Source organism: Crocodylus porosus, unplaced genomic scaffold, assembly GCF_001723895.1.
Source record: "Crocodylus porosus isolate Cpor-Errol unplaced genomic scaffold, CroPor_comp1, whole genome shotgun sequence".
In the NCBI taxonomy this organism is placed as follows: Eukaryota; Metazoa; Chordata; order Crocodylia; family Crocodylidae; genus Crocodylus; species Crocodylus porosus.
The window spans coordinates 84,446,560-84,464,264 of NW_017728918.1; the positions used below are offsets into that span (position 1 = coordinate 84,446,560).

Here is a 17,705-nt window from a genome sequence, read left to right on the forward strand (position 1 = left end):
GTCCCTGGGGAACACCTGTGCCACACGCACTTTGTCGGGGAGGCCGTGCTAGCCCCAGTAGCTTTGCCTGGTGTCCTGGGGGCCTCCCAGGGCTGCAGCAGCTGAGATTCTGCTAGGCAGAGCCTGGCTGGCAGCCGCAGTGCAGGTCCAGGTGGCTCGGCTCAACTTTTTAGCGGTGCACACTGCCCATGTATGCGCTGCTCCATTTTTTTTCTCCTGTGGGTTTTTTTGAACCCTGGATATCCAGGGGTCTGAAGCAGGATGGATATCTAAGGGTAAAAAAAAAAAAGACATAGAAAAAACCCCTGGAGTAGCGCATGCAAGGGTAGCACACCCTTGCAGCGCAGAGAACACCTGACTGTGTGGTATGTGGTACTGTGGACACATTTGCAGTGCCACATACTGCATGGCCGTGCTTGTCTGGATGTGTTTTTGTGTAGCAATGCTGGGGAAAAATAGTCACAGTGGGCAAAAATGTAGCTGTGCAAGGAATTTAGATGCAAAGAATTAATGAAAGGTGAAGTAGAATGTCATGTGACTTAGGTACTTGGGTATCTTGGCAGTGAGGTATAATTCCGACTTTACTCTCTATACTCTGTACCCAGATATTTGTATGACTGAACAGGAAAGATACTTTTTAGAACCATAGTTTACCAATGGCCTTAGATGTATGGTACACTTAAACTTAAATCTCATGTTTTTCTTTCAAGGACTCAAAGGATGTTAGTGTTTGATTCTGTTCCACCTATTAGGCACGTACATGGCACTTAAATATTGAAGTGTTATCCCATTCCACCTTGCTTAAGTCCCTGAAAAAACATTAATATGCCTACTTTTGTAACTTGCTTTCATATTAGCCTTAAGACTAACTCAAAAAAAGAAGTGCTGAGAAGAAGCAGGGTTCACACATATTTTGTGTTAATGTATTTTTAGGGTCTGAAGCAGGATGGAATATGATTACACTTAGATCTTTGGAGACAGATTAAAAACAGATATTCACTGAGTAAAAGTGTGGATTATAATGCTGTACCCCAAGGACTAAGGGACAGGTAGCAGGGTTCTGATCCTGCTCCAAAGATTGTGCATTTTATGCTAAATAGTCAGAGTCAGAGACCCAGAAGGCTCTTTATAAGCCCAAAAGGGACATTTCTTGGATGTCTCTGAAGACTCAGCCAAAACTGACGTACCCAGAATTGTCCAAAGAGATTAGGGATAGTATTACTGATGGAGAATTTATAACCTGAGCTAAGTGTGCAATTCTTATCTTCCTGTCACAGAAAACCCTGTGATACTTTATTGGTAGTTTGTATTTTTATTGTGTTACAGTGCACACCATATTTTATTTTACTTTTCAATTATAAAATGTTTTTCCTACTGTCAAATCTCTGGGACATCTCTCATACATCCCTCTATGCACTTAGAAAATGCCTTTTTTTGTTAGAAGATAAAACAAAAAGTACATAGGTATTGGTGTAAAGGCCATATGGCTGAACATGTTTGAAAGAGGACACAAACCAGATATGTTCTGCATCTCTTTTAGTATTATAAGCTAATTAGTTATGTGTAAAGGTGTGGAAAAATATGTGATCTGCCATGCTGGATTAGAATATGTGACCAGCCAGTCCACTATCTTTCCTTTCATATAGTGGATAAGCCAGTCCACTATCTTTCCTGGCAAGTACCAGATAGTTTAGAAGAGGGTATTAAGAACAGATGTTTGTCAAAAATAGGCTGCTTACCTGTAGCTTGGTGTAATAGATATGTTGAAGCCACCATAGCCATACAAGAAAGCAGGATGAGAACCATCCAATTTAATTCCCTTCTTGTGGATAATAAACATTGGGATCTTGGTACCATCTCTGCTAGGGTAGAACACCTATGATAATAAAGAAGAAAGATGCTGTGATTATTTGTGAACTTGGAAATCGCACATAATTCCTAGGCTTTTGCTGTATATGGAAAAAAATCTGGGTATAGTCATAGACTGGAGCATCTCTGCTAACATTTAATACTTTAATTCTGCAAAAATAGAGAATGGCTATCATGATTCATGGGGATGTGAAATGGTCTGATACTTGATTAATAATTCTAGTAACAATATAACATTGAGGATGAAAACCTTATAATAACTGAAACCAAATATCTTATTAAGGATGAAATCCTGCCATTTCTGTTCACCCTGACTACTGCTTCCATACAGGTATCATGAAAATATTACAAAGGAATATGATAAACTACACAGACAACCAGAAAAAGACTGTAGGTTGCATAATGAAAATATGGGGAAATACAAGAAGGCAACAAGGGAACTGTTTCAGTAATCTTGCAAAAGAATACACAGGCAGAAGCTATCAGAAGCTGACAAATGATTCTTTTAAGGAGTACATTCCAAAACTTGAGATCATGCAGCTGCAGCATGAAAAAGAAATAAGCTTACATCAAACAGACGGGGATAGCCTGCCAAAGACAAGGTCACTACTCAATAATTTGTGGCTTTATGACACTGTACAAGTATTTAAGCAAGGATCAACAAAATACACCTCTGTAAAGGATTGATTTTGCAGCCGAGTCAATGAGAGTTTTCCCATCAAATTTACTAGGAGGCTTAAAAGCATATTTAGCCATGAGTGACAGGCTTTATTCTTAAATCTCTGGTAGGATATTTATGAATGAAAATAATTATTTTATCATCAGTAACCATGGGTTGGATGAGGGTTATTCCAACATTAGTTTCACCACTATTACTACATTTGTATGAACAACATTCGTCCCCAGCCAAAAAAAGAGTCACTTCCACACACAATGAATGGCTTAAGATGTTCTTAATGCAAATTCTTAATGAATTCACTGACAAGGATAAAGACTATTAAACAGCTGTATCCATATAATTTAGTAATGGTCAGTTAACACGGTCTCATAAAAGGAAGATCAATGTGCCTGATAAAGTTTTGTGAATTTATTGAGGACAAAAATCGCTTCCTCTTCCACACTCCTCAAAGTCAATAATCATAGTTTATCTGGACTTTTAATGCATTAAAAGTGACTTTGGGGATAGGTGCTTCAAAATGGATTCCTTGAGAACCTGTTCCATGATCTGTCCAGGTATGGAGGTCAGGCTGACTGGTCTGTAATTCCCATGATACTTTCTTCTCTTTCTTAAAGATGAGCACTGTGTTTGCCCTTTGCCAGTCATCTGGGTACTCATCTGACCTTCATGAATTCTTAAAAAGGATAGCCAACAGCTCTGAAATTACCTCAGGCAGTTATTTCAGTACCCTCAATTGCATCCCATTTGGCCCTGCCAACGTTTCATAGTTGGTAGGGTCAGAAGGGACTTGAGCAGATCATCAAATCCGACCCCTTGCCATGGCAGGAAAGAGTAGTGGGGTCAAATGACCCCAGCAAGGTGTACATCTAGCCTCTTCTTAAACTCCCCCAGGGTAGGAGCCAGCACCACTTCTCTTGGAAGTTGGTTCCAGGTCCTAGCTGCCCTGACAGTGAAGTAGCGCCTCCTGATGTCTAGCCTAAATCCACCCTCTGCCAGCTTGTAACCGTTATTTATAGTCACTCCTGCTAGCGCTCGGGGGAACAGGGACTCCCCCAGTGCCTGCTGGTCCCCTCTGACTAGTTTGTAACAGGCCACTACAACCCCCCTCAGCCTTCTCTTGTGGAGGCTGAACAGGTTCAGGTCCCGTAGTCTCCCCTCATAGGGCCTGCCCTGCTGTCCCCTGATCATACGAGTGGCCCGCCTCTGGACCCTCTCCATGCTGTCCACATCCCTCTTGAAGTGCGGCGCTCAGAACTGGATGCAGTACTCCAGCTGTGGCCTGACCAGTGCCGCATAGAGGGGGAGGATCATCTCCTTGGACCTGCTTGAGATGCATCTGTGGATGCATGACAAGGTGCGGTTGGCCTTCCTGACTGCATCCCCACACTGCTGGCCCATGTTCATCTTGGCATCAGTGATGACTCCAAGATCCTTTTCTGCCTCTGCACTGATGAGAAGGGAGTTCCCCAGCCTGTAGGTATGCTGCTGGTTCTTCCTCCCCAGGTGCATCACCTTGTACTTGTCAGTGTTGAATCCCATCCTATTCTCATCTGCCCACCCCTGTAACCTGTCTAGGTCTGATTGCAGCCTATTCCTCCCTTCTAGCGTGCCCACATCCCCCCACATCTTAGTGTCATCAGCAAATTTGAACAGGGTGAAAGCATTTAACTTCTCTAAATGTAACCTGGTCTGCTATTACTCTAGGCTGTTAGTCTTCTTCCTATTTCTGCTGCCAACTTCACTCGTCAGCTGGTAGTGGCCCCTATATGTGAAAACTTGAAAAAGAAAAGACATTACATTTTTCAGCTTTGTAATCTAATACCATTTAATACAAGTCCATGAACTACTACTATAAAATCCGGCTGTCAAAATAATTCTACCAAGATTTTTTTTAAGGTGGCTAAAACTCGAGTAAGTTATTCATCAGGGATCTGGGTTTTCCGTGGAAAAATGAGGATTTTCTCCTTTGAAGGAGAGAAATATGGGAAACGGTAGGTTTCTCTTTACAGGCTCGCAGAGTTCCAGCCTATAAGGCACTCCTTGGGGCTGGGGGGAGCAGGACACAGGAGAAGCTACATGCATGTGCACATATGCACATGGCCAGTAATACAGCCAGGCAGTGGTGGAGAGCAGCTGTCTGCAGGTAAGTGTATGGTGAGTGAGGTGGGGAGAGGCATAGGCAAAGTAGGGGGCCAGACTGAGGCAGCCATGGTGAGAGAGGAAGTGGGGCAGGCTGGTGGCTGGGCTGGAGCTGCTGCCCAGCTGGTGCAGTGTCTGGGGCTTAGCTGGGAATACACAGTGATGGGGCCCAGCTGGGGGAGTGGGACCGAGCCACGGGCAGCTCACCCAGGGGACAGCTGAGGGGCTGGGTCCCTGTTGCTGTGTGCATTCCCAAGGAGAGGCTGAGCAGCAGAGGTGATGCACCAGTGGGGGGGAGGAAAGCATGTGCTTCCCCAGATTTGCATGCGGGGCTGGGGAGGATGTAGGCTGCCTACTGCAAGGCTTGGGGCTTCCTAACTTGCTGCCCTTCCCCCAAGGGCCTCCATGGAACCAATGGATGGGACCTGGCTTGGGAGGGCAAAGAGCGCGGGAAGGCTTGGAGTTGCTGCCACCACTGGGAGCCCCACACTAGCCACCCTGCCAAGGTGAGGCACTCCCTGCCCACCCAGCAGTAGCAGAGGGCACAACTCTGCACCACTGTGCCTGCTGGGACCCTTGTGGGGAGGGCAGCAGGGCAGGGAGCCCCAATCCCTGCAGCGGGCAGCCTTCATCCTCTCCTGCCTTGCTAACAAACAGAAGGATGTCTACATATTCTACAGTAACTGCAGTGTGGACACCATCCATCTATAAAGGTAAGCTGACATCTGAAAGTGAATGACCACAGTACAGACCTACCCAGAGAAGATCTGTGGAGCTCCATGCATAACATTTTATGAAAATTATTTAAGCAGTCAATCAACATAATAACCATACATTACAGCCAACAATCCATGCCCTGCCTGGCCAAGGTACAGCAGGGAGCATATAAATTTGCAGTTAAAGATAGGCTTGTTAGGAGCTGTCAGACAGATGTTGAGATTTCTGGGAGTTGAAAGGCTAATGTCTGGGTGAGTCTGGGTGCTATATGACTGGCAGCTTGAATTGTCTAAAAACTCCCTAGGAAAATAAGTTGGTAAGATCTTTCTGAAGTAGGTAAGTCAGGGCCAGAATTGAGCTCCATCCTGTTTTGTCCCAGCTTGTCCTTGCTGTTGTAGTTACTTTCACTAAAGCAGCTCACTCTTTTAATCTGCTCCCTCCCTTGCTGGGATCCAGCAAGGGAGTGGAGAGGCATGAAGGAAACTGGAGGAGTTACCTGCTCAGACACTACTGCAGATCCAAAGTGGCAGAAATGCAGCAGAGCAACAACATGCATGCTGTCTCCCCACAGTTCAGCTGAATTCATGAAGCTTCTGTGGCGATGTGGGAATACTGGACAGGGCCGTATGATGTGCAAGTGTCATGTAAGATATGCACTACTTGTCAACCTTAGCTACTATGTTCTCCATTATAGCAAAAGCTGTGCACTGAGTGCCATCACAAAGCTTAGAAATGTCTAATTCTGATCAAGTCAAATCAAAGTGAAGAAGAAAAGTGTCAGGTTAACATTTACTGAAAAAACTGGTGAGCAAAAGGGTGGATGGGCTGGTAAAGACAGGCTGAGTCCATCATACCCTTGGTGACAGATTCAAATCTAGCCTCAGGTTAGGAGAGAGTGAAAGCTGTTAGTATGGAATTGAAGTTTAGTTGGTGATATAAAGGGTTCTCAGATTTCCATTGAATGGATTAAACATTAACTGGCTGTCTCAGGTGAAGACTACCTGACCTTCCATTTCTGATTTCTTAGTGTTCCAGGGCAACTGCATAAGTCACAGCCTTGAAAAAAGTAACAAGGAAAGTATTTTAATGTAATTTCAGCCATGTTTCAAAGGAACTGGCAACAAGAAGTGCTAACACCACAGAACAAGCTAGACCTCCATAAACCACCCAAGAGCTCTCAAGTACAAGTTAAGAACTGCTGGTCTTTATGAATTGAGTATAAGGATATCTGCTCCAAGAAAATCAGTGTTCATTTAGTTAAAAAAATACTTTAACACTGCACACAGACATCACATTTATCCCAGGACAAGGTGCAATGGTACAGAAATCCATGTTGGTTATCCTGGGACAAATTCTGGGAAGTTTCCTGTCTAAGAGGTAGTAAGTAACAGCTTATTCCAGGATACTGCGAAGTATGCCTGAACAGTTATCCTGGGATTTCATTGGTGAATCAATGGCAAAAAAGCGGTACTACATTTAACTTCTCATTACACCCCGATTAGAAGGAAGACATGTACGTGCCAATTCCAGGATATTTTTATTCTGGGAAAAACAGGGGCACAACTTATCCAGGAACAAATAAAGGTCTGTTCCTAACCTAAATTTTGTTTTCAGCTTGCTGAATTCTGAACTCTGTGGAGTCTTACTGCTAGGGCATGTCTATACATACTTACAGTGAAATAATTTAATTCATTTTAATTTGTACGTTTTGCTATTTTGACACAAATCTACCGGTGGATACTCTTACTTAGGATTAAGAGAATGCTATTATGATTTAGCTAAAACCAAGTAATGACAAATCAATGCAAGGCACTTAATTCAAGCAAAGAAAAAGCTGAACAGATATGCACCAAAATAACAAAAACATGAACTAAAGCCAGTTATTTTGATATACTTAAGTTCTGAGAAATGATCCCACAAGACTGGTTTTGATGCAGTGTTGTGGCACTTTGCACAGCTCTATTTGTTATACAGGTAAAGAGATTTCAGCCATCAAGAATTCAGCTTCATTGTTTCATTTTAACAAGCACAAAGATTTTGCAAGGTGGGTAGAAGAATATTTTATTTCTGTTACTGGTGATTTTGCTTGACTAATTCACATTTCTAAAAAATAGTTTTAATGATCTGTATCAAGAATACCCCAACTCCAAAAATTAAGAACAAATTTGTTTACAGTATGTGCTTAAAGAACAAATGCCAGTACTAAAACTTTTAGTTTTTATTAACTCAAGAAATTATATCTTGGGGCTGAACTTTTTATTGTCATTATTTACAGCTTCTATTTTAATTAGAACTCAAAAGAAATAAAAGTATAACGCAACTTTTTGGCATACTGCTATATGTTTTCGATCGTTCTGTTTCCAAAGGAAAGCAAGACACTATCATGTTTTATGAACCATGCTGAATACTCAACATGATCTATTTTTATAACTATCTGATGAGCCTCAACAGAAATATGATCCTCTATAACACATGGTATTTAGTAAGTACCTTTAATGTGAGCACTGGCTTTAAAGTGAAACACAGAAACCTATGATGGCATCTCACTTAAAAAAATCAATTTTAATTTTTGTTTAATTGTGGCTAAACAAATGCAAAAAAAGTTCACCAATGAAATTAAGCATGCCTCTGGGAGCCTTTACAGAAAACTTATATAAATGTTCTAGATGTCATTTTTATTCCACTTATCAGCAGATGCAACTGTGAAATTTAGGAATAATTCACCTAGGATTTTGTGTATCTTAAAACATCACATTTCAAGTTATTGGCACAACCACAACCTGTCACTAGTGAAATCAGCACTTGAACTCATTAAGTTATAAATCTAACGTTTCTTTTGAGGGTAGGGGGATCATAGTGGTAATCTGCTTTGTTGAATTATTTCTGAAGAGATTAAGTTGTTTGGAAAGGAAGTTTTCAGGGGAAAGTCTAAATTTTTGCTGACTCCAATGGAGTTTTTTATACTGGCTAAGGAGCTGACCCTCTAGTGTTTCCCATAAATGACTGGTGTTTGTTGGCAGATCACTCATTTCCCTCGGACTACAGACTGCCAGTAATTTCCCTCCCCCTTTCTAACCAAGAGCTTTTTAAACAACTGACTAACGACTGATTTTAAAGGGCTTTTCTCTGCTGTCATCAGTGAAGATTAAACAACAGTTCTTTAAATAAAAAGACATCAAAGAAAAACAGTATGTCAAGGTGACATTGGCATTCAAAATTTAGAAGTGTTCCACTCCAACTATCTTTTCTAAAATAGTGATTACTTTTCCCCACGATGAACAAATGGGAGGGGAAAAAATCAGTTCAGTGAGATACTGAGATATGTGAAGCTATTTAAGCTTCCTCGAATAGACTATTTTCAACAACCAATTCACCTTAAATTCTGTATTATCTCTGAAGTAAACCCAGTGGTTTATTCATATGACCAATAATGGGAAGTGCTTCTATCTGAAAGATTAAGGTAAGCTTGACAGGGCAAGCCCTAAAAAGAAGAGTTTCCAGTGATGGTATTGCATCACTAATTTTAGGCACTGACTGCTTTCATAATAATGTTCACAATAGGGTTCTACTATTTTTTGCTTTATCAGAGCTGGGGGGGGAAATCCAACTGTGTTAGCTATAGTACAGTAACCACCGCTAATATGCTGTAAAAATGAGTGTAAATCTACACTATAGTACATGGATGATAACAACATGGCAAATAAATAAATGGACTTTAGGGAAAACATTGATAACACCAGCACCATCAAATCTCCTTACATTTTATAACAAGATTCCACATGCTATATTTGGGAAAAGGGCAAGACTAAAGAGAACTATTGTCAATATTACAGGAATGCAACAGCAGCGCTATACTCTTGAAAAGGCACATCTGGTGATATACTACCCTTTACACCACACTCCTGAAGTGGTTGTAAACATAATTTCATCTCATTTTAAGAGTTTGTTATGCTGTCAGAGCTGTGCAAAGGGGCTGTCATTGAGCATCAGGACCCTTATATTCAAGCATTTATAATCTTAAAACCACAAAAAGGACACACTTCTGGTTGAAGAATGACATTTTATGAAGACCTGATATAACTTAATTCACCTCTCAGGCTCATTTCTAAAGAAATCTGCATTCTCATATTTCAGAGCAGCAGTGGTGATGTGTAGGGGGTACATGGGGGTACATATGCACCCCTTGAAAGCACCGGTGCACCCCCTCACAGGCCACACTCACCGCTTAGAAGATGGGTGGGGGGGCCGGCAGGAGGGCCAGTGTCCCCCCCCGCGAATGCTAGCCGGGGACTGGAAGTGCTGTGGCCAGTTTGCGATCAGTTGCAGGGGACCCCCACCACACTGTCGATGAGACTGGCTGTGGGGGGAACCCCCCAGTTGTTGGGAGGGGCATGTGCCCCCCCTAACTAAAGTGGCACCAGTTGCCCATGCAGACCCGGCTTTTTTTCAAAACTTAAAGTCTTGCACATTTACCACCCTCAGTGAAAAGGGCAATTTTACTACGTCTGTTTATTGACCAAATTGTTTTCACTCTCTAAACTGGCTCTTCTGACTTTTCCCTTTATTCCCTTATGCTTTGTGCCTTTTCTCCCATTTCCCTGTGGCCCTGAATATTTCCCTAAGCAAAGCATGTCAAAAACTTAACCCACTGCAGGAAAAAATCTGGCTCTAAATAGGCTCTATGTTATTTTATAGATTTCATAGACATTAGGGCTAGAAGGGACCTTGTAAGATCTTCGAGTCCAGTCCCCTGCCCCAGGGACAGCACGTCAGCTGGGGTCAGAGGATCCCAGCAAGATAAACACCCAAATGTCTCTTGAAGCCATTCAAAGTAGGTGCTTGAACCACCTCCAGCGGCAGTCTATTCCAAACCTTGGGGGCTGGGATGATAAAGAAGTTATTTCTTATGTCCAGCCTGAAACAATCATGGAGGATTTTGTGACCATTTGATCTTGTCATCCTTTGGGGTGCTCTGGCAAACAGACATTCCCCCAGATCCTGGTGAGCATCCCTGATAAACTTATAGGTGGCCATCAGATCACCCCTGAGCCCGTGCTTTTCCAGGTTGAAGAGTCCCATAGCTCTCAGCCTCTCATCATAAAGTCTGTTTTCCTGACCTCTGATCATGTGTGTGGCTCTCCTCTGGACTCTCTCAAGCTTCTCCACATCCTTTTTGAATTGTGGAGCCCAAAACTGGATGCTGTACTCCAGCTGCGGCCTCACCAACACCAAATACAATGGGAGAATGACGTCTTGGGATTGGCCTGAGAAGCATCCATGGATGCAAGCCAGTGTTTTACTCACTTTACTAAGGCAACCTTAAGTCTTAAGTATAGCATCTCCTGGATGAACCTGTGGTTCTGTCATCCCTTGCAGTCACAGGCCAAACCCATTCCTCTTCAAAAAGGGCAGAAGTATGAGGCACCCTTTCTCTCCAGCACAACAGTGGCATATCACCAGAGCAGTGGCAGGTTTCTTCCCCTTACCATAGCTCAAGTCACCCCTCAAAGAAGCACAGTGGCAGCATGCACAGCTCCACAGTACTAGCAGCTGGATGTGTAGGACCATATAGTTTTATTTTCCTGCTACACATACCATTTTCTAATGAGTCCATGTTGGAAGAACCTTCAAAAGGAATAGGCTATTAGGAGTTCTACTGAGAAATATGGGGCTCTCTCCTACACTTCTCTGAATTATTGTTTAAGGCTGTCTGTAGGCATCACTGCATTATTTTTATTTTCAAGTTTTTTACACAACCACAAGAACTAACAAAAACGTTGGTTCTTACAAAGTAGCATGACTCCAGGAAATGAAACCCTAGGCCCATTTTCCCTATAACTTAACCTAACCCTGGGACAAATAATTTTTGTCTGGCACAACTACCTATTCCATAAACAGTGCATCAATCTGTTCTATGAATGACAAGCAATAGAGCATCATCCTTACATTACATATAGCTAGATAGATAGATTGCATGGTCTCAAAAATATTCAGGGCAATATCCATATTCTTTACCTAACTTTGACTCCCCGCAAAACAAGTACTAAGAATACTGTATAGGTAACTTCTGGGTATGGTTAATGGGTAAAGCTCTGTAAATGAACATGGGAAAATGCTTGTGTAAGATGACCTGTAAGTTCACTTGTAGAGGCTCAACTAGACTAACCCCCCTTTTCCCTATTTCTTTACAAGTCTTTCTTTCATGTAATATATTTTTTAAATATAAGAAATGAGTATAAAACATTATTTTGTTAAAATAAAGGTTCATTTATAGCATAGGAGACCTGTCACTCAGTTGTTTATGAAACACAGATAGTCCTTGAGAAGGAAAGGTTTTAGTTATCCATTTTATCCTTTGAGGTGACAGTGTCTTTTGCTATAGTCCTCAGTAACTGGGCAGGAGCAGAGACGGCTTAAGTATTTTAGCTTTTTGTGTAGTATAAAAAGGATGCCAGTGATGGTGGTTGAAGACAGAATTGCTTTATCATTCACAAATATCTAGCTGCATGGAATGGTGCAGATATTGATAATGACATACAGAATGAAAAATCACAGCTATCATATGTGCAGTTATAAAACCTATATAGTAAGTTAACCACGCATTTTCCTTTTGTGTGTGAAAATAAAAAAGTAGGGATATGTGATAATGGAACTACAAAAAGTAGTAGGAGAAATGTTGAATTCATTAAAAAAATGATTCTATTTAAAATTAGTGGCATATAAAGGTATAGAACTTGTATAGCAAAGTGTGTCTAATACTACTATAGAAAAAATAACCACTACTAAACCCATTTGCAAAACTATGAACAATATTTGCTTATCTAGAAACCTTTAAATAAATTTGATAACTCTCTCATCCATGACAATGAGAATTACAATTAAAATCCAATTTAAAAATGATAAGTTTTGCTTTTTCAGATTAAATAATTTCCCTCAGATAATAGGTAGATTTTATAGCTGTAAAGAAAGACTAATTAATTCATGGTACTTGAAAACATCTCATAAGTCACACTAAGTTAATTATTCTTAGAAAGACTCTAGTGATTTAAAACATCTTTCACAACCCGTTTCAAGATCACTTACTACATTCCTCCCGCTGTCCATATGTGCTTGGACCAGAAACATGTAATAGCTAAACTAGACTGTCACCTACTGCTACAGTAAAAATGAAAAAGAACTTCCAATAAATTGAAATTCAACTTTTCAACCTTATTTTACAAACCCTTGTTCCTATTACCCATGAAATAAAGATTCTTCCTTAGTTCTTATTTAATGTATATTTTGAAGTTTGTGAAGGAGCAATATTTGAAATTTGCCGTAGCTGTTATAGCCCATCTAAATTACCATTCACAAAGCCCAGATGGTTTAAAACCACACTACAATATTTGGAGGAATCTAATACAGTTGTTGAAGTTTAATACATCCTAGAACAGAGGTCAGCAACCCCTGGCACACAAGGCCATTTTCCCTGGCATAACACAGTCGGCCCAGGCTCTGGGCAGCTGCCACCAGCAACGGACCTCAGGCTGCTTGCAGCAGGCGGTGGGGAGACTGCAAGCCCTGCTGTGAGTAGCCTGGGCTCTGTGGCAGGCAACAACTGCCCAGAGCCTGGGCCAGATGTGGTAGGCAGCTAGGATGCCGCAACCAGTGCACTGGGGTCCAGAGCCCTGACCCTGTTCTGTGGTCGGTTGTGGTTGCATGCATGCCCTGAGGCACGCACATGAAGGGGCTTGGGGCAGTGCAACCCCAGTTCTTCCCCTGCTGCTTGCTCCAAGACAGGTATCCAGCTGCTGCCAGCCACAGAGCCAGGCCAGAGCCCAGTGCAGCTGTTTGCAGCTTCCCTGCTGCCTGCCATAGCTGGTCTGGGTTTTGGGTAGCTACAGTACCCAGCAAGGAGCCTGCAAAAAACTGGACCAGGCTCTGGAGCCTCAGGGCACATGGCCCAGAAGGGGATGAGGCAATGCAGCCCCAGCCCCATCCCCTGTCATGGGTCTGGAGGCACATATATACCCATCACCAGTAAAGAAGTTTGAGCCCTCACAGCTCTCCTGCCATCTGCCTCAAGCACGCCAAGTTGAGGAACTGGACAAGGTTGGGGTGTTTTTGGCATTCTAGCCAAAAATGTTGCCAACCTCTGTCCTAGAAAAAAATGTAATATCTAGGTGTTTCTGAAAAATAAATCATGCAAATCCTTACTTATATAAATAAAAGGGACCTGATTTTCAGTGGGGCTGAGCACTGACAACAGCCAGTGACTTTAACAGGAATTACCAGTCCTCAGCCCTTCCTTAAAACAATCCCTAAAAACCTAACTTCATACATCCAGAGCTCGAAAACCTTGACTTTATCTCCTTGAAACATGGGATGAAATCCTAGCTGTACTGAAGTCAATGGCAAAACTTTTGTTGACTTTCATAGGACACAGATGTTACTCTTGAGTGCCAAGGTGCCTAAACCAAGTGCCAAGGTGCCTAAACCAAGAATTAACAATGGGACAATCATTCCTTACTGCATTCTAGTTCTCAGATTACCCGACACATGAAGACCTAAACTCTGGGCTTTCTGCCTGAAAAGTGTATAGCATATTACAGGAAGCATTTCTCATCTAATAGTGGGGCAGTTCCAGCATTGTCTTGGTCTCAAATATAAATCTATACTAGTAACCAATGCTTCTCAGGGCAATTCTGCCACCCAAAAAATGACAAAGTAAAACAGAAGCCTGGTTACCTACCCCTCTTACTTTTCATACATATGGGATCTACCAGAAGCCTGGAAGAGTGAAAGGGAGAGCTATTACAGTATCTCTATGTCATTCAAGGCTTATCCTTATGCAGAAAAACTCTTATATTAGTAATCCTGCATTTGCATTATGGCTATTTTATGTTACCTGCAAAACAGAGTCAAAATAGCTTGGTAAAGTAAAAATTCACACAGGTGACAGCTACAAAGCATACCAGCTATGGATAATTGAAAAATCATGATAAAAATAATCAAGAAATCCTTCAGAAGAGATAATTTCAGCACTCACTCATTAGGACAAGAAAGTCTTATGCTGATGGAAGCTAAGTGCCAAACAATAGTGCTTTATAAAAAACCTTTGTTAGAGAGCCTAGAAGTCTAGCAGCAAATGGCTGCTGGGAAGCAGCTCACCAAATGGCAGAAGGAAGGGGAGAAAAGAAGATGAAAATTCAAATTCCTGCCAGGAAAGCACAGCCAAAATTCTTTTTGAATTACATTATTTACTTGCTTAAGTGAAAGGTCGTGTTCCCTCCACATAAATATCAAATGCCAAATATACAAAAGGCAAAATAGACCATATCAGTCCTGTCTAACCACCATTAAAGGACATATGCTTTCAACAATCTGACAGATACATTTCCCTCTACAAGTTCTTACACTACTATCTTCATAATGGGAGGCCTGTCTACCTAGTACAATTTACGTTGCATGTTTTGTATTTGTCTCACCACCTCCTCAGAAAGAAACCTGTGTGCAGCATAGTGTTTTGTTGCCCTTTTGTTCCGAGCACAATAATACATTAAATGACTGCTGGGTAAAGGATTTATGTTAGTGAAGGTGAAGCTAAAGAAACATGTATGGAGATCATCTTTTCTTTCTTGCATGATTTCTGTGTTTATTTATACAAAAAAATATATACCGACTTGCAAACATACCACTAGAAAGAACCTTGTAAATTAACAGCTGGTAGTAAATTTTCTTTAATTAAAACAGGGCTTACCTTAGTGAGAAGATTGCTTTGAAAGTTGAAAATTTACTGTAACAGTGTCGAAGGTCCTAACCAAGTCTAGGAGGCCTCAGGACTAATATGTTTAAAGCACGACAGTTTCTGTAGCCAACAGCTGGGAAGGACTTATGTAGCTAGAACCAAGCCTGAGTGATTCATTCATACCCGAGCTGATGATGGGTGGCTTCAGACTCAGGACTCATACAACTGGGCTTGTACTCAGGTCTCTGGAGCCGTAAGGAGACCCTTTAATTGCTCTGCCACTGCACTTCACTGTTACAAAACAGGCTCAAATAAAAAGTGAAACCTATTATCCAATCATGTTGCAAATCAATTCAGCTTGCAGTAAGGAGTTATCCCAGGGCAAGCCTTGGTCTGTTCCTTGGGACAAGTGTCAGGATGGCAGGGAGAAACTTAGTGCTCTGGGGGTACCCTGTGGATGGGTTTGTGACACCCTCTCCAAGAAGGTAGATGTGTTTATACAGCTATATCCATCCATCTAGCTGAATGAGGGAAAGGAGCTGTTTATTAGCAATATCCAACCAAGAAAATGGCATGTTCCCAGCAATTTTAGCTAGTACAAACTGGCATGAGAAATGACTTGGCTTTTTTTGTACTGGATCTACCATAGAAAATAGGTGATTATTTGGGCTGGAGAGTCACTTAAGGAGTTTTGCTGAGCTGTTGAGGGTGGGACTGGGGGGGAGAGGGGAAGTGCTGAACCAGCTTTGGCCCTTCATCATGGCTGTTTATACCATCCCCTGTGGTGGCGGGCAGAGGAGCTGCCAATTGATCCTATCTAGCCCAGGGGCTTGTTCACCCTTCACCCACTATTGGAAGCTCCAGTGAGGGCGGGCAGGCAAGTAGATGGGCAGGGTCTACATGGAGATTGGCCCAGGATCCCTTGCCCCCAAACAGGGCATGCTTGGCCAGTCAGATGGGATGGGGCTGTGGGCAGGCAGGGAGTGGTATCCAGCAGCAGGATGGGCAGACAGAACTGGGATCACAGGTGCCTGCTTACAGAACCAGTGCCCATTGCAGGGAGGTGCAGGAAGTGGATCATGGCTCTGCCCTGGATACGTCTCACACTATCACCATCCTGCAATCTCAATACTGAACACAGCCCCATGCCATCTGCCCAGCTGAGCATGCCTTGCCCACAGGAGTCCTGAGCCAGTCTCCTTTGAGACCCCACGCACTCACTCCATCTGGCGGCCCCAGTGGTGGGTGTGAGGCAGATAGGTCTGGTTGCCAAGGCAATGGGGCCAGGTCTGGTGGCAACATCAAAGGCACTAACAGCAGCAGCTGGAAGTGAGGACAGAGTGAACTGCCGCTGCTGGGGTTGCTGGGAAGCTGAGTCTGGCCACCACACAGCCCCCGTTCTGCCCAGCCCCATGGACTACAGCATTCAGCGAGTCCAAAAGCTGTGCACGGGGATAGGGTGAGCTGTGCTCCATGCCAGGCAGCACCTCCACACTGAGTGGGGTCGGCCTCATATGCCCCCCATGCCTGGGCTGGGTGTGGCTAAAGGACCCACCACAGCCGAGAAGGAATCACTTGGTGGGCTGGATCTGGTCCGCAGGTCCTATTTTGCCCACCCCGATCTACCACAACTATACCAAACTCTGAAAGAGAACACTCTTTGGAGAAGTGCATTGGGGCTTTCTGTGTTTAGAAAGGACCTTCTAGTTTTGAAACTGATGCTCAGAAACCCACCAAACATGTTTTTTGATACCAATCCAATAGCTGTTTACAGGAATGAAACCAGGTAGAGAGAGCATCCTGCCAGTAAGTTGGGGGGAGGGGGGAGTGGAGAGAAGGGGCATGGGGGATGAAGGGGTGTGGGGGAATCAGATCAAGGCCCCCATGGTGAGGGAGGGAATGGAGCAGGGGTAGGCACTGCCCAGCCAGGGTGGTGAATGGGACCCTGGGGTTGAAAGTGGGGTGGAGCTGTGGGTAGGTCATCCAGGGGGGTGGGGAAGGGGAAGGGGGTGGCTCCCCACTGTGCTGCATACACCCACAGGTGAGGCAGAGGGGGCATACAGATCCCTGGACTTGTGTGACAGGCAGGGACAGGCTGCCTGCTGTAAGCTTGGGGCCGGGGCTCCGCTAGCCTCTTTCCAGTGGGGGGGCTGGGCTTGAAGCAGGCAGAAGTGGGGTGAGCTCAGCTGCATGGGATGGGTGGCGGTGGCAGTGCTGGGAGTGGTAGCTACAGGGGCATGCTACGGGGAATTTTGGGGTGGCTATACCCCCCGCAAAACCCGCCAGAGCTGCCCCTGCTCAGGGCACTCCACTCTACTGCTTTTCCCTTGGGAGCCCTGCTCTGGCCATGTGTTTTCTGCCTGTTCCACAGCACGGGGATCCCAAAGGAAAGGCAGCAGAATGCCTAAATAGGGGCAGTGCTGGGGGGGGAGGGCACTGGGGGGCTACCTGTCCCAGCACCACTACCTGCCTTGCACAACTGAGTCCATCCCGTCCCACCCACTCTGAGACCAGCTCCCACATGGGGAAAAGGTTGGCATAGCCCCTGGCCCTGAGCCTGCAGTGAGAAGTCTG

At 43.6% G+C, this 17,705-nt stretch overlaps 1 protein-coding gene across 1 annotated transcript in view; it reads right to left on the reverse strand.

Annotated features, from left to right (window-relative positions):
- Positions 1-17,705, reverse strand: part of PREP (prolyl endopeptidase) — a 173,762-nt gene that overhangs the window by 25,282 nt on the left and 130,775 nt on the right. The window contains exon 11 of the mRNA XM_019537820.1: positions 1,740-1,876. Within this exon, the coding sequence (XP_019393365.1) occupies positions 1,740-1,876 (137 nt within the window). The remainder of the gene's footprint in view (positions 1-1,739; positions 1,877-17,705) is intronic.